We start from the raw sequence: 21,787 nt of genomic DNA on the forward strand, positions 1-21,787 counted from the left end.
GAGTATTGTTCTCCATCCCTTCACTCTGAGTCTGTGTTTGTCTTTGGGGCTGAGGTGTGTTTCCTGGAGGCAGCATATTGTTGGATCTTGTTCTTTGATCCATCCTGCCACTCTGTGTCTTTTGATTGGGGAGTTCAGTCCATTTACATTTAGAGTGATTATTGAGACGTGGGGGCCTACCACTCCCATTTTGTGTCTTGTTTTCCGGTTTTCTTCAGTTTCCTTTGTTTCTCGTCCCATGGTTTAATCTGTTCTGATGTAGAGCTGCTACTCTCTGTTGTTGTCCTTCTACTTATCTCCTCTGCTCTTGGTTTTGTAGCCCCTTTCCTTTTTTGGATTTTTCAGGAATGAGGGTTTTCCTGAGGATTTCCTGAAGAGGAGGTTTTGTGGCAATGAACTCCCTTAATTTTTGTTTATCTGGGAAAGTTTTTATTTCTCCATCGTATTTGAAGGATATTTTCGCTGGGTAGAGAATTCTCGGCTGTAGATTTTTGTCCTTCAGATTTTTGAATATATCATTCCACTCTCTTCTAGCCTGTAAAGTTTCTGCTGAGAAATCTGCTGATAGTCTGATGGGGGTTCCTTTGTAGGTTAGTTTCTTTTGCCTGGCTGTCCTTAATATTTTCTCCTTGTCGTTGACTTTTGCTAGCTTCACTACTATATGCCATGGAGTTGGTCTTCTTGCATTGATAAAGTTTGGAGATCTATTGGCTTCTGTCACCTGAAGATCCATCTCCCTCACCAGATTTGGGAAGTTCTCAGCCATTATTTCTTTGAATAGGTTTTCTGCCCCTTTCTCCTTCTCTTCTCCCTCTGGTATACCTATAATCCTTACGTTGCATCTCCTAATTGTGTCTGATAATTCTTGGAGAGTTTCTTCATATCTTTTAAGTCTTGCTTCTCTCTCCTCCTCTGCCTGCAACAATTCTATATTGCCATCTTCCAAATTGCTAATTCTTTCCTCCATATTCTCGGCCCTACTGTTCAGAGCATCTAGATTTTTCTTAATCTCCTCTATTGTGTTCTTCATTTCCAATATTTCTGTTTGGTTCTTCTTTATCGTATCAAACTCTTTTGTGACATAGCTCCTGAACTCGTTGAGTTGTCGGTCAGAATTCTCTCTTAACTCATTGAGAATCTTAATGATGGCTGTTTTGAAGTCATCGTCATTTAGGTTATATATCTCATTTTCTTTGGGATTGTTTTCTGTGTATTTGTTGCTTTCTTTCTGTTCTGGAGATTTAATGTATTTTTTCATATTGCTTGATGTTGTTGATTTGTGCCTCCGCATGGAGATAGAGTTTAGTTGCTCCTTTCACTTGTTTCAGCTGCTGCGGTGGGGGGAGCAGCTGTTTATGCTTCACCAACCAGGAACCCTGTCTGTAGTTGCTAACTGGGCCTGGGCCCCTCTTCATAGCCACAGTGGCCCTTTGGATTCCCTCCTCTGCCGTGGGGGCCGTCACAGGGGGGCTTCAGGCTGCAGGTGCCTACTGTTGCAGCCCACCTAGATGTGCTCTCTCCTTGGGGTCTGCAATGGTGTTATGGGCTTTTCCAGCGGCCAGGGGTGGGATCACTTATATTTGTCGCTCCGTTGCTGTCGGCACCCACCAAATCTCACTTGTCCTCTATGGGTCGCAGGAGAGCTATTGGCATCTTCTACAGTCTGTGGTTAGTACACCTAGCTATGCTGCTTTTGCCCTGGGGTCTTCCAGCCTTGTGGCTGGCGGCTGGGTGCCTTCTACTGGTGCTGTGCAGAGGCTTTCCCTAAGGCTGCTGTGAGCCTGTAGGGTTTCCCCCTAGGCTACTAAGCTGGGTCTCTGGAACTCTCTCCAGCCCCAGTCCTCTCTGAGATCTCCGGCAATCCCTAGCCTCACGGGGTGGGCAACAGCAGCTGGGGGTCGCCCCGCCCTCTGGGATTCTCTCCGGGCCTCTCCAGGAGCCGTGAATGCTCAGCGTGGCCCCTCTGCTAACAGCAGACAGAGAGTTTTGTCTGCTGCCTGGCGGAGCTCCGGCGCTTCCCCTCCGGGTCGCAGGACCAGCCTTTGAAAGTTCCCCCCGCCCCGGTCCTCTCCGAGATCTCCGGCAATCCCTAGTCCCACGGGGTGGGCAACGGCAGCTGGGGGTCGCCCCGCCCTCAGGGCTTCTCTCCGGGCCTCTGCCGGGAGCCCTGAATGCTGGGCGTGGCCCCTCTGCTAATGGCAGACAGAGAGTTTTGTCTGCTGCCTGGCGGAGCTCCGGCGCTTCCCCTCCGGGTCGCAGGACCGGCCTTTGAAAGTTCCCCCCGCCCCGGTCCTCTCCGAGATCTCTGGCAATCCCTAGCCCCACGGGGCGGGCAACGGCAGCTGGGGGTTGCCCCGCCCTCTGGGATTCTCTCCGGGCCTCTCCCGGAGCCGTGAATGTTCAGCGTGGCCCCTCTGCTAATGGCAGACAGAGAGTTTTGTCTGCTGCCTGGCGGAGCTCCGGCGCTTCCCCTCCGGGTCGCAGAACCGGCCTTTGAAAGTTCCCCCCGCCCCGGTCCTCTCCGAGATCTCCGGCAATCCCTAGTCCCACGGGGTGGGCAACGGCAGCTGGGGGTCGCCCCGCCCTCAGGGCTTCTCTCCGGGCCTCTGCCGGGAGCCCTGAATGCTGGGCGTGGCCCCTCTGCTAATGGCAGACAGAGAGTTTTGTCTGCTGCCTGGCGGAGCTCCGGTGCTTCCCCTCCGGGTCGCAGAACCGGCCTTTGAAAGTTCCCCCGGCCCCGGTCCTGTCCGAGATCTCCGGCAATCCCTAGTCCCACGGGGCGGGCAACGGCAGCTGGGAGATCTCCGTGCCCTCCTTGTCTCTCTCTGGGACCCTCCGGGCGCCCCGAGCACCAGGCTGGGTCTCCCCGCCAATGGCGGGGAGAGACTCTCCCCGCGGGCTCAGGTGTGCAACTCCAAAGTTTCCCTCTGCGTTTAGGAGTAATTGCAGGGGGTTTAGGTAGGGTTCTGGTCACCTGTTTCCACCGTCGCTCCTCTGTTCTGTTCTCGCTGCTGCCCTAGATGTGTGTGGATCCTCTGGGGGCGTCCGTTGGAAGAAAGCCGCTTGCGGGTACTAGGCTTCCCGTCGGGGTCGGAGAGTTTTCACCTATTTCCACATCCTCCCGGAGGAAAGTCCATCCGCCTTCCGATGTATAGTCGCGTGGGTGTCTCAGACGTCCTGAGATGCTGTCTGGATATCCTTTGTCAAGCGATAAGTGTCCAAATAATTGTAGACTCGAAGGGCGAGAGACAAAGAGGACTACTCACGGCGCCATCTTGGCTCTTCCAAAAAAGAAGTTAAATATAATATCAAAATCATAAAATGTGAGAGGTGGGGAGTAAAAGAGTAGAACTTTTAGCAAGAGATCAAACTAAAGAGAATATCAATTTAATATAGATTGCTATATATGTAGGTTATTATATATAAACCCCATGGTAATCACAAACCAGAAATCTATAATAAATACAGAAAAAATTAAGAGATAGGAACTCAAACATAATACTAAAGAAAGCCATCAAACTACAAGGGAAGACAGCAAGAGAAGAAGAAAGGAACAGAGAACTATTAAAACACCCAGAAAAAAAGTAGCAAAATGGCAATAAGTACATACTTATCAATAGCTACTTTAAATGTCAGTGGACTAAATGCTTCTATCAAAAGGTATACAGTGGCCAATTGGAGATAAAACAAAGCCCAGGGGCTGGCCCAGTGGCATAACAGTTGTGTCTGCGCACTCCACTTTGGTAGCATGGTGTTCACCATTTTGGATCCCAGGCATGGACCTATGCACTGATTATCAAGCCATGCTGTGGCAGGTACCCCACATATAAAATGGAGGAACATGCACACAGATGTTAGCTTGGGGACAATCTTCCTCAGCAAAAACAGGAGGATTGGCAGCAGATATTAGCTAATGGATAATCTTCCTCAAAAAAAAAATCCATATATATGCTACATACAAGAGACACACATCAGACTAAAAGACACTCACAAACTGTAAGTGAAGGGGTGGAAAAAGATACTCCATGCAAATGGCAATGAAAAGAAAGCTGAGGTAGCAATACTTATATCAGACAAAGTAGACTTTAAAACAAAAACTGTAACGAGATAAAGAAGGACACTAGATAATGATAAAGGGAACAATCCAACAAGAGAATATAACACTTGTAAATATCTATGCAACCAACATATGAGCACCTAAAAATATAAAGCAATTATTAGCAGACATAAAGGTAAAATAGATGGTAACACAATAATTGTAGGGGACTTTAACATTCCACTTACACCAATGGATAGATCATCCAAACAGAAGATCAATAAGGAAACATTGGCCTTAAATGACACATTAGACCAGACAGGCTTAGTAATATATACAGAACATTCCATCCAAATAGTACAGAATAGACATTCTTTTCAAATGCACATGGAACATTCTCCAGGATAGATCACATATTATGCCACAAAACAAGTTTCAATAAATTTAAGAAGATCAAAATAATACCAAGTATCTTTTCTGATCCCAACAGTCTGAAACTAGTTATCAACTACATAAAATCAGAAAAGCCACAAATATGTGAAGATTAAACAAAATGCTACTGAACAACGACTGGATCAACAACAAAATCAAAGAAGAATTCAAAAAATACCTGGAGACAAAGGAAAATGAAAATATGACATGTCAAAATTTATGGGATACAGCAAAGCAGTTCTCAGAGGGAAGTTTATAGCAATACAGGCCTACCTCAACAAAAAAGAATAATGTCAAATAAACAATCTAACAGTGCACCTAAAGGAACTGGAAAAAGAAGAACAAACAAAGCCCAAAATCAGTAAAAGGATGGAAATAATAAAAATCAGAGTAGAAATAAATGAAATAGAGATTAAAAAAAGCAATAGGAAAAATCAATGAAACTAAGAACATGTTCTTTGAAAAGATAAACAAAATTGACAGACCTTCAGCCAGACTCACTAAGAAAAACAGGGAAGCTTCAAATAAATAAAATCAGAAATGAAAGAGGAGAAATTACAATGGACACCTCAGAAATACAAAAGATTATAAAGGAATACTGTCAAAAGCTATACACCAACAAATTGGATAATCTAGAAAAAATGGATAAATTCTTAGAATCATACAACCTTCCAAAACTGAATCAAGAAGAAATAGAGAATTTCAGTAGACCAATCACCAGTAAGGAGATCAAAACAGTAATCAAAAACCTCCCAAAACATAAAAGTCCAGCACCAGATGGCTTCTCTAGTGAATTCTACCAAACATTCAAAGAAAACTTAATACCTATCCTTCTAAACTCTTCCAAAGCATTGAAGAGGATGGGAAGCTTCTTAACTCATTCTACAAAGCCAACATTATCCTGATACCAAAACAAGACAAGGACAACACGCAAAAAAATTACAGGCCAATATCATTGATGAACATTGATGCAAAAATCCTCCACAAAATACTAGCAAATTGAATACTTTAAAAAGATCATACACCATGATCAAGTGAGATTTATTCCAGGGATGCAAGGATGATTCAACATCTGCAAATCAATCAGTGTTATACACCAGTGACATTAACAAAATGAAGAATAAAAATCACATGATCATCTCAATAGATGTGGAGAAAGCATTTGACAAGATACAGCATCCATTTATGATAAAACACTGAATAAAATGGGTATAGAAGTACCTCAACATAATAAAGGCCATAAATGACAAACCCACAGCTAATATCATTCTCAATGGAGAACAACTGAAAGCTTTGCCTCTAAGAACAGGAACCAGACAAGGATGCCCACTTTCACCACTCTTATTTAACATAATATTGGAAGTCCTAGCCAGAGCAATCAGGCAAGAAAAATAAATAAAAGTGAACCAAATTAGAAGGAAGCAGTGAGACTGTTACTATTTGTAGATGACACGATTTTATATATAGAAAATACTAAAGAATCCACTAAAGAACTGTTAGAAATAATTAATGAATATGGTAAAGTTGCAGGATACAAACCAACATACAAAAATCAGTTCTGTTTCTATACAGTAACAAAAAAGTAGCAGAAACGGAAGTTAAGAATACAATCACATTTATAATTGCAACAAAATGAATAAAATGACTAGGAATAAATTTAACCAAGGAGGTGAAAGACCTGTAAACTGAAAACTATAAAACATTGTTGAAAGAAATTGAAAAAGACACAAAGAATTGGAAAGATATTCCATGCTCTTGGATTGAAAGAATTAACATAGTTAAAATGCCCCTCCTTCCTAAAGCAATCTACAGATTCAGTGCAATCCCTATCAAAGTTCTAATGACATTTTTCACAGAAATAGAACAAAGAATCTTAAAATTCATATAGAACAACCAAAGACACCAAATAGCCAATGCAATCCTGAGAGAAAATAACGAAGCTGGTGGTATCACACTCCTTGATTTCAAAATATACTATAAAGGTATAGTAATCAAAACAGCATGGTACTGGCACAAAAACAGACAGTGAGATCAATGGAACAGAATTGAGAGCCCAGAAATAAGCCCATACATCTATGGAGAGTTAATCTTCAAGAAAGGAGCCAAGAACATACAATGGAGAAAGGAAACTCTCTTCAATAAACGTTTTTTTGGGAAAACTGGACAGCCACATGCAAAAGAATGAAAGTAGACCATTGTCTTACACCATACACAAAAATTAACTCAAAGTGGATTAAAAACTTGAATGTAAGATCTGAAACCATGAAACTTCTCGAAGAAAAGATAGGCAGTATGCTCTTTGACATTGGTCTTAGCAGCATATTTTCAAGTACCATGTCTGACCAGGCAAGGGAAATGACAATAAAATAAACAAATGGGACTAGATCATACTAAAAAGCTTCTGCACAGCAAAGGAAACCATCAACAAAATGAAAAGGCAACCTAACAACTGGAGGAAGATATTTGCAAACCATATCTCTGATAGGGAGTTAATATCCAAAATATATAAAGAACTCACACAACTCAACAACAAGAAAACTAACAACCCAATTAAAACATGGGCAAAAGATCTGAACAGATATTTCTCCAAAGAAGACAAACAGATGGCCAACAGGCACATGAAAATATATTCAACATCACTAATTATCAGGGAAATGCAAGTCAAAACTACAATGAGATATAACTTCACTCCTGTCAGAATGTCTATAATTAACAAGACAGGAAATAACAAGTTTTGGAGAGGATGTGGAGAAAAGGGAACACTCATACACTGCTGGTGGCAGTGTAAACTGGTACAGCCACTATAGAAAAGAGTATGGAGATTCCTCAAAATATTAACAATGGAACTACCATATGATCCAGCTATTTCACTGCTGGGTATTTATCCAAAGAACATGAAAACACAAATGTGTAAAGATACATGCAACCCTGTATGCATCGCAGCAATATTCACAATAGCCAAGACTTGGAAGCAACCTAAGTGCCCATGAAGGGCTGAATGGATAAAGGAGATGAGGTATATATACACAATGGAATACTACTTGGCCATAAAAAAGTGAAATCTGGCCATTTGTGAAAACATGGATGGACCTTGAGGGTATTATGCTAAGCGAAATAAGTCAGAGGGAGAAAGTCAAATACTGTAGATCTCACTCATAAATAGAAGATAGAAACAACAATAAACAAACACATAGAGACAGAGATTGGATTGGTGGTTACCAGAGGGGAAGGAGGGAGGAAGGATGGTGAAAGGGGTGATTGGGCACATGTGTGTGGTGATGGATTGTAGTCTTTGGGTGGTGAGCATGATGTAGTCTACACAGAAGTCGAAATATAATGATGTACACCTGAAATTTATATAATGTTATAAAACAATGTTACCACAATAAAAAAAGAAGTAAACATTTCCAACTTCAGCTGAAATTAGGGCTTAGTGATTTAATCAAGTACATAATATTCATTGACAAAATAATGGTTCCCCACTAGAGTTTTTAAAAGTTTATTGCTTTCAGCTTCATGGTGATAATCAAGTCAGAGGGCTAGGGTCAGAGATGATTCTTTCTTATAATTGTTAACTTCATCCTTTAAAATGTTCTGCTGATTTTTCCTGTGTCTAAAATTCTCTCTTCCTTTGATCTCTCATGGCTGTTCTATTTTTTTGCCTTTGTCTATTTAAAATTATCAAATAATTTTAATTATAATTTTCAGAAAAATGTTTTGACTTTCCTGTGATAAACACTAGAGAAGATATTTTTTTGTTTTCATTCTTTTATCAGTAGCTTTTGAATAGTTTTGATCTTGTATTTACAGAACAAAAGCTGTGAGGTCTATCTTGTTCCATTAAATGGATCAGAGTAGTAAATCAAGAGTATTTTATGGTCTAAAACAACATTCTAAGGTAATTTAAAATTTTTTTAAATGTCAGAATGAAATGGTCTATTTCAGTCTTTATTCCATCCACCCAGCTTTCTCTCCTCTCTTCTATAATAGATTTTTCTATGGAATTTTTAACTGTACATGTCTTTTTAACCAGTCAGTGGCATTACTTTTTTAATAAGAGAACCACCATCATGCAGAAACACCAAAATTTCCACACCATTATCTCTCAGATATCTTCATATATGGTGAGCACTTGGAGCTATTGCTAGATTATTATGACATGATGACATATTTAATTCCATTATTCAAACTAATAATCTTTTCAAGCATATGGCAATATTATATGCTTTTAACAAATAGCATAAACACTAATATTTATGTCCAAAACAAATAAAAACAGTCCACTAAATTAAGCATAATAAGCTATCCTCCCAGTCTTCCAATGTATTTGCTACCTATTTATTTGTTTTAATAACTTATAGTAAAGCAAAAATTTCATAAAAACTATTACAGCAAGGTTAAGATTAAGAAAATTCTACCCATTAACTTACTTTTTCTTTAAAAATGGTGAAAAAATCTGTATTATTCAATTTTAACAACAAAATACCTAAATCTAGCATGAAAAACACTGTTCTGTATAAGTATGATTTGAAAACTACTAGTTCACACTATTCTAAGTTAAACTACATTGTCAAGTTTCAACTGGACGCTGTATCCAGGTGGGTATTTGCTCAGTTCCCAGCTGTGCAGGAATTTTTTTTTAAGAAAACAAATACATTGGAAAAACAAGATTGGGGGAGGGGGAAATCAAAGCAACAAAGCAAATCCTAATCGGGATTCAACATGATTAAATGGTAAATATTTCAATTCTCTTTTCCATTCATTAGCTTGGAAATATCGAGTTTAGCTGATAAATCAAAGATACCAGAAATATAACCCACCTTTTGGAAAAACCCTGGCCAAGTGAGGGAAAAGACTGAGTTTTCTTAGAATAAATGATTACTGTATTCAGTTTTCCAGAGCTGTATCCAGAAAAACAAAATTATGGTAAAAATTTAAAATAGCAAATGTCTGCTTCTTCCCCTCCTACCAAAACTAATATTAACACATAGTATGGAAGAGCAATGCTCTGTTTCATTATGCGTCACTTTCCTCCTACTCTGCCCCCACCCCACCTACCTCCTTGCTGTTCTTCAAATAAACTATGCTTTTTTCTTGCCTCAGAGTTTTCACACACACAGTCCTTCTCCTGGAAGGCTCTTCTCTTCACTCTTTGTCAGGCCTTCTTACGCATCTCTAAGGTCTCAGCTTTAATGCCATTTCTTCAGGGTGGGCCTCACTTTATACTCCCTTCTACTGTCCTCTACTTTTCCTTCATAGCCCTTACCACAATTTGTGATTAACAAATACCCACACAAATATGTATATAATCTCTTACTTTCTAGACTGTAATCAAAAGCTGTTTCTGTTATCTAACACCTCACACAGTGTCTGGCACAGATGGCCTTAACACACAACTTTTAAAAAATAGTTGAATAAATAAATATTTTATAAATTTGACTTCAATGAACAGCCAAGAAGCAACAATGAAATTCCACAGGACTTTATCATTTTGTGCCAAGCCACTCCACCTCCCTCCTCCCTACTGCCGCTTACCACCCATTTAAATCCTGATTGGTCCTTATGGTATTCCCTCAGTGCAAGGATCATTGTTCAGTTGGATGACTCATCACGACTCCATCAGGACTCTGACTTCTACAAAACTTTAATTGCCAGTCATCTTTCCTACAGCAGCCGTAAATGTCCCTCCCAGAGTATTCTTTAAAATCACAGATCACACATTCTACTGAATTGTCATCATCATGATATTTCAGTATTTTGAAATAGTAGGAGACCACTGTCATCATCCAGAAGCTCACACAAAAATGATGACTTTATCATTTTAGTCATGTGGTACTTGCACCACACCATCATCTCTAGCCATGTCTGCTTTGCAGTGTGACTGACAGACTGAGCTTCTCTTCTTGGCCATAGTAGATTTTAAATTAAAAAGGTATGAAAGCTTCTAGGATAGGAAGGGGAAAAGAAAGGAAACTGACATTTATTGAGCACATGATATGTGCCAAATACTGTACAAAGACATACTCTCATTCAATCCTCACAACAACCCTGTGAGGTAGATATTATCCCCATTTTACACATTAGGAATCCCTTTTGTGACAATGTAGATTGTCTCTTGAATTTTTCTATTGACATTAATTTCCATTTAATTATTTTTATCCTCTCTATTGTAGAGATTTTGGCAGCCATATACCAAAAAAGCCTACTTTCACTCAATAAATATTAATTTAATGAAATAAGTTTCACAGTACATCAGTACATAATTGAAAATTAGAAGCTACCATCTTTCCATCTCAGTATGTATCCTTTTTTAGCCCTTGTTAAAGACATTCTGGCTTACTAAGCATTCTTGCTTGGTTTCCACAGTTCCTATTTATTAAATACACACATAGTATATTCATCGCTGACCTGACTGACTCTTAGGCTCAGTTTCCATAGTCTTATGGAGACCAGGAAGCTAGCCGATGAACAATACATATTGAATGTTCTTTATCATGAACTGACCCCTCCAGCTTCTAGTTAAAAGTAGTACCAACAGGGTACCACTCTCTCAGAATTAGATAAAAGGGACCATCTTTCTCTTATCTATAGCCAATAGAAAACTCAGAAGTATTCCTTCATTATTCTCCTCCAGCCCTGCATGAAGAGACCAGAACTGAAGAAGTTTATGTACTTCCTCCTCTTTCTTTTTGAAGGATGAACTTGGTCCACATCTATACTCCTTAGCAAATAAAATCTTTAATTTACTTTTTCATCAACTTCTTCACTGGCTTTCTATTCCCTCATTTGATTCCAATTTCTCAGGACCTTCTAATAGTTGAGATAAAAGCATGCTTCAGGAGGAAGCTAGCTTGTGGTTGGAGGGACCTGCTTATTTGTGCCATGCTTCAACAAATACTGCAGATTTCTAAAACCTCCTTTGCAATGACATTATCCACCATTTCTACCCTGGGTCTTTAGGATTGGTACAGCAGAAATGAAACTGTATTTCTCAGTCTCAAGGTCATATGGTATGTAGAGCCTCATCTAGCATCATTTCAGGTATCTAGGGAATATGTAGGGGAAGATCCAAGATCCATGTCCCATTTCTCTCTTTATGTCCCACTAGAAAGACTATTCTCTGCTCTTGGAGGAATTGGTTCCAAGAGTTTACGATCACTCATAAATGTTTCTTGTCCTGGGATCTTCAAAGGATGCTGTAGCTGTAGGAGAGGCTCTCCACACTGATGCCTGCTACAGCTGCATACAGTTCAGGCACTACCAACTCTGGTACTTGCAACACAGCCTTGTCATCTGCAGTTCGAGCAGCAGTTTCGAGGCGTGAGTCTAGCTCTCTAAGTGAGGGACGGCTGTCCTCACTCCAGCGCCAGCAGGACTTCATAAGACTATACCTGAAAGGGAAACGAGAAACTGACTCCTTGACAAGGGAAATGTTGAGGAACATGTCTCCTTTCCCAGCAAACCTTAACAAAAACACCCTGTAGTTCTTTAATCTACTTCTCATTGTCCTGTCTCATGTTCTTCCCAGAGAATAATATTCCTTGTCCTCCTCTTAATACTAAGTCTCTTAATATCATCTTCTCAACAGGACCCTTTTTATAATAGAAATGACTGAAGATTTCTCAAACTACAATCAGTATGACAAAACAGGGGTTTTTTTCATTCTATTGCCAAAAACTCTTTCAGAAGTTGTGCTCTTATCTTTAGATATTACTAACTTGCAGCATTCCAGACCATTGCTATAACTTATCTACCAGTACAAGCTACATTACAGCCAGGAAAATAAGAAGTTATGGAATAATATGATTCATAATAATTTTGGATAATGTAATTAGATGTTTCCTTCCATTAAGCCAGGTCATTTCCCTCCTTTATTTAGCTTCTCCAGGAAATTGCCTTAATCTAGATAAAAGTATTTACTACCTTTAATCTGTCTCTTTTCTTCAATCCAGTTTACCAAGAATTTATAATGTAGTCTGTTTTCAAACACTGTTCATCATGTCTCATCTCTGTTCAAAAACCTACAGTGGTTTCCCACTGGCTTCTCTACCACATAGGCCTTGCCTAATTGAAGCCATCTCCTCCAGCCAGTGTCTTGCTATGCCCTAGATGTGGTCATGAACACCCAACCCTGTCTTTGCTCATGCTATTCCCAGTTCCTTAAATATCATCTCCATGATCATCATTTCCTACAGGTTTAAGTCTCAATTCCTCTATGAAACCTTCCCTTATAAACCTCAGCCCACACTGTGCTTCTTCCCTCAGACTTTAGTGCTGTACCGTGAGACTTTGAAAAAGATGCTACTTCAATAACACTGCTAACATTTACCAAGAACTTATTCCATCAGTCATGGCAGGGGAACTTAACCTGCATTATTTCATTTTAGCTTCACAATAACTTTGGGGTAGGATTATCATTATATCTATTTTAAGATAAGTAAATAGTGTACAGTAAAGCAGCAGGACTAGGACTAAACATGTGTGTTTTTGACTCTATGAGATGAATCTGAGCTTTTAATCGTTCTACTTGTTGCCTCATACTTTGTGTTGATTTTCATGTTTCAGATATCTCCTCATCCAAATGATAAGTTCTTCAAGATCAGGTACTTTATCAGTTGTGTTGCCCCATATCAAGGATAGTCTTTCACACATAAAAAGCCTACAAAAAATATTTGTCAGCAATTTCATTCTAGTATACCCAGCCAGTATCACTATACTCTGTGTGTGAGTGGATATATATGTGTATGTGTGTATATACATATACACATATAAATATACAGTTATGATATTTAACATTTATAATATGTTCGATACAGTAACTTTATTATTGGGAAACCCAGGTGCTAGAAATTTACCCTTTCAATGATGAAAAATTTACAAAATGGTAACAATTTTAATAGAAATCTCTATTAATATTATTATATTCTCTCCTGCCTTCTTATAAATAATTTAACCTTTTTAAATGTTCTATAACAATTCCTTTTTGTACTTTATTGGTTTTAAAATTCTGTGTGTAATTGAAGTATAACAAGTATTGAAGTATACTTGACATAATATTACATTAGTTTTAGGTATACAAAATAATGATTTATTTGTATACATTATGAAATGATCACCACAATAAGTCTAGTTACCATCTGTCACCATACCAAGTTATATTTTTCTTTTTTCTTGTCAGGATAACTTTCAAGATCTACTCTCTTAGCAACTTTCAAATATGCAATATAATATTATTGACTATAGTCATCATGCTGTACATTATATCCCCATGACTTAATTTATTTTATAACTGGAAGTTTGTACTTTTTGATCCCCTTCACTCATTTTGCCCAGCCTCCAAGCCTCCTCCCCTTTGGCAACCATAAATCTGTTGTCTGTATCTATGAGTTTTATTTTGTTTTATTTGTTCATTTTGTTTCTTAGATTCCACATAGAAGAGAAATTATGCAGTATTTCTCTTTCTCCATCTGACTTATTTCACTTAGCATGATAACCTCAAAGTCCATCCATGTTATTGCAAATGGCAAGATTTCATTCTTTCTTACAGCTAAGTACTATTCCATTGTGTATGTGTCTTCTTTATCCATTCCCTGTGTGCAATTTTTAATTTTTTCATTTTCTGCCTCTACATTGGTTCACCAACTGACATTACTGCTGACAATATTGAATAGTCCTTTTTCTGTCTTGCTAATTTTTTCCTTCCCCCTTCTTGTGGTTGGCTTCTAATGTGCTCAGAGCTGGGAAAACAGATAGTCAGTAATTTTTAAAAGTTAAATATTAAATAAGAGCCAGTGAGTAACTCTAATGCAATGGATTTTATGGCAGCTATATTAGAACTGCAACTGGCAGTATCTGACTGAGACTATTTAGGCAAATAAAACACTATTGTACTTGCATTGGATTTGGTTGGCTTCTTACTTATTGTGAAAGCTTCCAGAGGAACTGAACTTTATCAAACTTAGATTCCTAATTTAGTTCTCAGTAGCTTCCCCAACACTGTGTGTGTGTGTGTGTGTGTGTGTGTATGATGTATGTATATGATATATGAGCAGACATGTTTCACTGCATAGATTTGGTCTAAAGCTGTACATTACCACATAAAGGACAGCTGGGGATCATCTTGGCCACTTTGAAAAGGGCATGATTGATGGGGAGCAAAAAGCATTTGGAATGAGAAAAGAGTAGGCCTTTAAAAGCCACTTACATGGTGTGTGTGCAACTACTGGGTCTCTTCATGATCTTCCTTCTTTGTAGATGCTGTAGAATGTTGGTAGGAGGGACTTCAGGATATGGTGGTGCCCCTGTTTTTATGGAAGGAATGACAGTAGCAAGAGAACTTTAGGGTCCTCTAGAATATGAACTGTAACTAACACTTCTCTCCATCCATCTGAGCTAATTGCCTGCAAAACGTATAGCCATAGGAAAAATACTAGATACAATACAGCTGCTCCCTGGTGATCAAGTAAAGATATAACTTAAAGAATTTTGGAAAAAAGGTGTTTTGAGGGAAAAAAACTGATACTTTAGGAGACTGTTGAGTCTTTAGGAAAGCAACAAAATAAAGCAAACTGAGAAATAAGACTTGCCCTCCACTCCCCAAATGTGGGAAGGTGCTGTAGTTTCTCACCAAATGATTAATAAGTCTAAAGACAACATTTTTATGTTCATGTAAGATCACTCTTGGAATCATTCTTTGGATTTCAAACATCCTTTGGACTTGGTAAAGTGTTGGGGAAAAGAAAGAAGGAGAAAGAAAACAAAAGGAAGTTAAAAGGAGAGGGAGGGAGGAAATGGGATAAGGAGACAATCATGACTTTATAAGACTATTTCAGAAATCAGGCTTGGATTCCATATCAGCCCAGTTCAAACTTCAGAGATTGTACTGAAACCCCTTCTCATAGCATTTGTCATCTACCACCCAATAAACATACGTGCATATTTGCACACAGGGTACATACTACTTTGGGGATCCTCCTCACCTAGAGTTACCATCTCATAGAGCAGGATTCCAAAGGACCAGCTGTAAAAGAAACAAAGCCATTTACTTAAATTCTATCTCTGTCTTTCCTAAAGAGGGCACACTTAAATATCAGAGGCCTTCAACCTGTGTATGGTGATGGATGATAAGTAGTCTTTGGGTGATGAACATGATGTAATCTACACAGAAATCAAAATATAATGATATACACCTGAAATTTATATAATGTTATAAACCAATGTTAACTCAATAAAAAATAAATTTAATTAATAAAGTGAATAAATAAATATCAGAGGCCTTCAGTAAGAACCCCATAAAGAACGCAATAAAGGGGAATCAAGGGTGTCTGATAAAACAAGCAAAATAATATTGCCATTAGAGAGCATTTCTGTCCAATCCCCCTAGAGTCTAATCTCTGTGAGTACTGGATTTATGTCTTCTATTCTTCTATATTTCAGATTAATAGATTTTTACTATTATTTGCTAAATTGTGTGTGTGTTTATGCAAATACTCAAACTCATTCACCCAAACATAAAGAAATTCCCCTCTGCATCTTTTTTATCCTTTCCATTCCTTCCTGCTGAAATTCCAGGCTTTATTCTCAGCACAAGGCCCAGCGAGATTTATCATTTATTGATTATTTCCTCAGTAGATCTAATTGCCCAAGCCTGGGAAAAATATTAACAGAGTAAGCTTTATACATAATTGGAATATGTATTTGCTTAAGCAATATGATTTGAGAGAGGTATATTTCAGTGTTCTATAATATCATCATTAAATGAGCAGTATTTCCCAGTTAAGCTTATTATACCCAGACCTTTATTGAAAAGCAGATGTCAGTGAAGCAGCAACGGAAGTCTCTTAACTGACTCACCACATTAACTGCTGTTCTAAATTTCCTCTGCTGCTCGTGACATTCATGGCTAGTAAGATATTCTATATTACATCTATGTCCTCTGAACAACTGAATTATATGGTTACCAAAAGTCAGTTGTGATTCATTACAGTGCTGTTTATGCCAATCATATGTGTAACTGCAATTAGGTAAGCAATTAAATATTATGTAAGCTGATTAAATATAAATGCAAAGAAGTATTTGTTCCTTGAAAACTAGGTTGAATGCTTTGAAAATATTCCATAAAAATAAGGTGCTAAAAAGAAAGTGTTGTCAAATTGTGTGGGTAAGACAACTGTAGAAAACTGGGAAAAATAACACAAAATGTCCACAGTCAAATTGCTTCACGATTGTTTTCAAGTTTCTTTCTCTACTTACAATCATCCCAAACTGAAACTTAAAATAATTCATTATGGATGGTATTTATACAAGAAATACAACATATAACTTCATTTAGCAGGTCTATACTTATAAAAAAGGCCTTGGCCTTCCTCCCAAAGATTGATAAATAAATATCCACATGTATTTTAAGTTAAAATAAATTATTTGCACGATGTATATTTCTTTTTATTTTAAAAATTCCTGGTTTTAGTGAATTTTTGATTAAGTGGACCCACCTCCTTCAGATAAAAGGGACTCTACTAGATTAACTCCTCAGATATTGGTGTGAATAATCTTCATTTTTCTTTTTACTATCCTAATTAAGGCCACTAATCTAATGCAGAAGGGCTACTTCAAAAGGTACTAAAAGGGATTGCAGCCAGATGCCAGATATGAGCTCTGTCACATCACACACGTTTCCGCTTGAGAGGCTGTCTGACTTCTAAGTGGAGATTTCATTTGTAGGCATAACTGACAACAGATGTGGTCATGTCCAGGGACTAGAAGACACCTAGGTCAATAAGGGAAGAAATACAAAGGCCAGGAACAAACCATACATGTCTCCTCTGATGTCAGCTGGTCTCAGCAGAAGCCGTTCTGGGGCGAGCCACTTGAGAGGTACAGTGTGAGTAGAGGAGAGGGCCCCTTGAGTGTAGACTTCATAAGCCAGGCCCAGCCCACAGAGCTTAGCAGTAAGATCACATTGGATCAGGATATTCCTGGCTGCCACATCCCCATGGAACAGTTGCTTATCCTGGAGAAATGCCTGTCAACATAAGATCAAAGATGGATCAGCTGTCTGAGGTCACAACTTGGGTCACACACAAGGAGAAGCAGTCCTAGAAATCCTCAAAAAGACAAGGACATTTTCCACTCTCAACAAGTCTCATTAATAATGACATATTACTTCCAAGTCATGATAATGAATAGACATTTTTGCATTGTGTTTAGGACTATCAAACTGAACAAATAATCCAACTAACATTAGTACTGGGTTTGGAAAGTATAATCACCTACCCTGTGTCAAGCCCTGACCCCTGCCTGATTTCACATTCCTCTCAGGTAGGATGCAGCTAGACACTGGAAAAGAAAGTAGGTTTCAAGTTTCTAGCAGCAGGCCCCCAAACAAGGTGATACATAGTAGCAAAACTGAGTGTCATAATAATGAATTTATGTGGAGCTTTATGTCATCTCATTTTGTCCCTAAAATAACTAGATGAGGTGAGTTAGGGAAGTATCTTTTAGATAAATCTAAATGATTACACAAGGCCACACAGTTATTAAGTGGTAGTGACCAGAACTAGATATTCTAATTCACAGGAAGCACTGCAAATTCTGTTAATAATTCTCAAGCCAGGCTGCAAATCAGAATTGCCTGAGAGTTTTTTAAAACATAAGATTTTCACCCAGATTTACTTAACCAAAATCCAAGAAGAGGAACCTGGTAGTCTATATTTTTAAGAAATATCAAAATGATTCTAGCACAGCCAACAAAACATTTGAAAACCATTGCACCTGATGACATAGATTTGCTGGAGCCATTTCCCCTGACATCAAGCTATTCAAGGCATAAGGAGAAGTTGAAAAGCTATACATGACTGAAGAGCTAGAGATTAAGGTCTATGATTACTAAACAAGAATAGTATGAAAAAATAAAAGGTCAGGGTAGTAATTTCCAATCATTGATGATGAAGGAAACAGTAACTAGCAGTTTTCTGTCTCTGCAAAGGTTTCAGAACAAAGAAGTTATACTATAATGAGAAGTTAAAAGAATGTATTGACTTTGAGTTTTTTAAAAGGAAGAAAAAATAGTATGATATTGCCTTGTAACTCGTAACTTAGGTCCCTAAAGAATGCATCAATGTGATCGATGCATCCCTATGGGGCACCTCTGCAATTATGGTTCAGAATACAATGTAGGCTGAATCCTGACACCTTAACTTTATCAAGGCACATACCAACTAGGCCCTCCATACACTGTCAGTAATATTAATTTATATTATGTGCTCTCCCCCTTGTTCCATGGGATCTTCAACTATGACTACTGCTCTTTTCTCACCTCAATGCTTCTTTTTCTAAGATTCCCCTGATTCCGTTTAGATCCATGGTATATTTCACATCTCAAGGTGGCAAGATATATCAAATACTTAAAGTAGTAGCTTCATAGAGCCCATATTTTCTATAGCAAATGCTATTTTAAACACAGTCACCTAAATAATTTCATAGACATAGTCATTTAAATTTCCTGAGTCATTCTGGTAAAGGTAAATTTTTTATCAAACCCTGAGTTCTTTCTCTTACCTGTTCATTTAAATTGGTTTAAAATGAGGGAATGATCTCACTGTTACCCCTTCTTATTCTTCCTCTCCCACTTGTTCCCTGTTCTTTTTTAAAGTATATGTTTTTCCCATCACATTCAGTATCAAAGCTAGTCTCCAACCAAACATGTTCTGAACTAGTATGTCTTATTTTTCAGGTATAAAATTGTATACTTCTTTCTGGTTCTGTAGCTTTTCACCCATTCAGTTTCTCTTCCCATATCTTCTCCAAACTTGCTTCCCTATTGGCCTCTTTCACATCTATAAGTATTAGTGTACATGGGGAAGTAAGAGTATCAAGTAAATGGACATACAGCTCTTGGCCCTTGTGTTTGAACTTTAAGACTGAGAAAACTTTTAAAACTCTTCCTGTTCCTTCTAAAAACCCTAAGTTGACTACTTTCTGCCTAAAATTACCAATCTTATAGTATATTATCTAAACAATTTCATAAAGAAAGAACTGAAAATAATTTATCAGTGTTTGAGCCTCTGTCCCCTAACTTCCATCTGATTTTCTTAAAATATATACCTCTCTTGGGAATATAAATATGAGAAATATGACATCAAATACCAGGCTAAAAAGAAAAATCCCCATCATCTGTTGTCATTTTTCCCAGCCTTACCAAAGCCAAAAGGACCTGTTTCCCAATGTAATATACTTGTTTTTCTGTGAGATCATAAAGAAGGCCCTCCATGGTCATCACATCCTAAAGAGACAGAAAAAAAAGCATTATGTCAAAAAGACATAAACAGATTTGAAAAAAAAAAAAATAGTGGCAGAGGGGCCAGCCCTGTGGCCAAGTGGTTAAGTTCAGGCACTCCGCTTTGGCGGCCCAGGGTTTCGCTGGTTTGGATCCTGGGTGCAGACATGGTGCCACTCATCAAGCCATGCTTAGGCGGCGTCCCACATAGCACAACCAGAGGCACTCCCAACTAGAATATACAACTGTGTACTGGGGGTTCTTTGGGGAGAAGAAGAAGGAAAAAAAAAAAAAGAAGACTGGCAACAGATGTTAGCTCAGGTGCCAATCTTTAAAAAAAAAATAGTGGCAGATATAGTCTTAAGTGCAGATATCAAAGCTAAGGAAAAGATACAAAACATAGAGACTATAAGATGCAAGGACAGAATGATACGAGATATTCTCAGATATGCAAAGAAGTACAATGATTTATTGGACTGAAAAAACAATAGTGTAGATGAATAGCAGAGTGAGTAAAGAACAGAATAGCAGGTAAGAAAGACAAGTATATATAAGATTATTCACTGCATAAAGCAGTAATTTTCCTGGGGCAGTGCGTGTGTGTGTGAGAGAGAGAGATTAATTAAGCATATTAACTCAACACATCTTGACTAAATGCCTACTATGTGCCAGATTCCATCTTAGGAACTCAGAATACAAGACTGAGCAAAATATGGGACCAGCCCTGTGGCATAGTGGTTAAGTTTGGCATACTCCACTTCAGCGACCCAGGTTTGTGGGTTCAGATCCCAGGTGTGGACCTACACCACTCATCAGCCATGCTGTGGCAGTGACTCACATGTGAAGTGGAGGAAGATTGGCACACATGTTAGCTCAGGGTTAATCTTCCTCAAGCAAAAAAAATAAAAATAGAAAATAAATGGATGCTGCCTTCTGAAGCTTAACACGTGGCAAACACATGTGAATTAGAATCTAATATTCGTATATAAATATATGGTTATATATCTATATGCACCATGAAAGAAACGTTAAAGAGAGCATATAATGGGGGGAAAGAGGTGATTCAGTTGGAGGAGCAAGGAAAGCTTTTGGTGAGATCGGAAGGATGAGTGGACACTGACTATACAAAGAAAGAACAGAAGGGAGAAGTTTGGTGTAATGAGAAAAGCATGTGAAGATAATCTAAAATAGAGAAGCATAGTAGTTTTGAAAAATAGAAGCTAATGAGGTTAGAGCACAGAACAAGTTGCAGATAGATAACCTCTTTAAAAGATTTAAAATGCCTAAAGACTTGTACATTGTCCTATTTGTATCACCAAATGGAAGACATTAACAGGGTCCCATTTTCATACACATTTAGTAGTAAAGTAATCAGCATATTTAGGTTTGATTAATGTTGTTCATTAGCAAGTGAGGAACCAACTAGGGAGACATGTAGCACTTCAGAAAGAAGAGTATATAAAGAAGTATGGAAATTGCAAGAAAAAGGACTTGCACTTTGGCCCGGAAATTTCTGAACATCTTAATTTTTTAAAATATGAGTTTGAAGTACAAAAACTTACAAGCTGAATTTCTCCTCAAGTCAGCCCCGGCATACTAGGGTGATGTCACAGAATGGAAGACACACTTAACACTAACAACAAAATTATAATCAGTACTAACAATGGTTATGTTGTTATGTAATTATCATTATAACAGCTACCATTTTGAGTTTTTCCTGTGTACCAATCACTGCTATGTTTTTACATACATAATTTCTTGTAATTTTAATAATAATTTATTATTATTCTCATTTTACAGATTCAGAAAACTCATACTCAGAGAGGTGACTTGCCCAAAGTCACATAGCTAGTAGGAGGTGGAGACTAAAGTCCATAGTTTAAATCTGCACTGCCCAATATGGTAGCCATTAGCCACATGTGGCTATTTAAATGTATATTATTTAAAATTAAATAAAATTTAAAATTCTCTTTCTCAGTCACATCAACCACATTTCAAGAGCTCCACAGCCACATGTTATTAGTGGCTACCATATTGGACAGAGC

At 38.2% G+C, this 21,787-nt stretch overlaps 1 protein-coding gene across 6 annotated transcripts in view; it reads right to left on the reverse strand.

The window, feature by feature from the left end:
• Positions 1-8,131: 8,131 nt before the first annotated feature.
• STYK1 (serine/threonine/tyrosine kinase 1) overlaps positions 8,132-21,787 on the reverse strand; it is a 39,708-nt gene continuing 26,052 nt past the window's right edge. For all 6 annotated transcript variants that reach the window (XM_070494838.1, XM_070494837.1, XM_014845582.3 and 3 more), the window contains 5 exons: positions 19,665-19,748; positions 17,281-17,489; positions 15,448-15,488; positions 14,673-14,769; positions 8,132-11,859 (listed from right to left, as the gene is read on the reverse strand). In XM_070494838.1, the coding sequence (XP_070350939.1) occupies positions 11,655-11,859; positions 14,673-14,769; positions 15,448-15,488; positions 17,281-17,489; positions 19,665-19,748 (636 nt within the window). In that variant the 3' untranslated portion in view covers positions 8,132-11,654. The remainder of the gene's footprint in view (positions 11,860-14,672; positions 14,770-15,447; positions 15,489-17,280; positions 17,490-19,664; positions 19,749-21,787) is intronic.

The sequence above is a fragment of the Equus asinus genome, chromosome 22 (assembly GCF_041296235.1).
Source record: "Equus asinus isolate D_3611 breed Donkey chromosome 22, EquAss-T2T_v2, whole genome shotgun sequence".
NCBI lineage: Eukaryota > Metazoa > Chordata > Mammalia > Perissodactyla > Equidae > Equus > Equus asinus.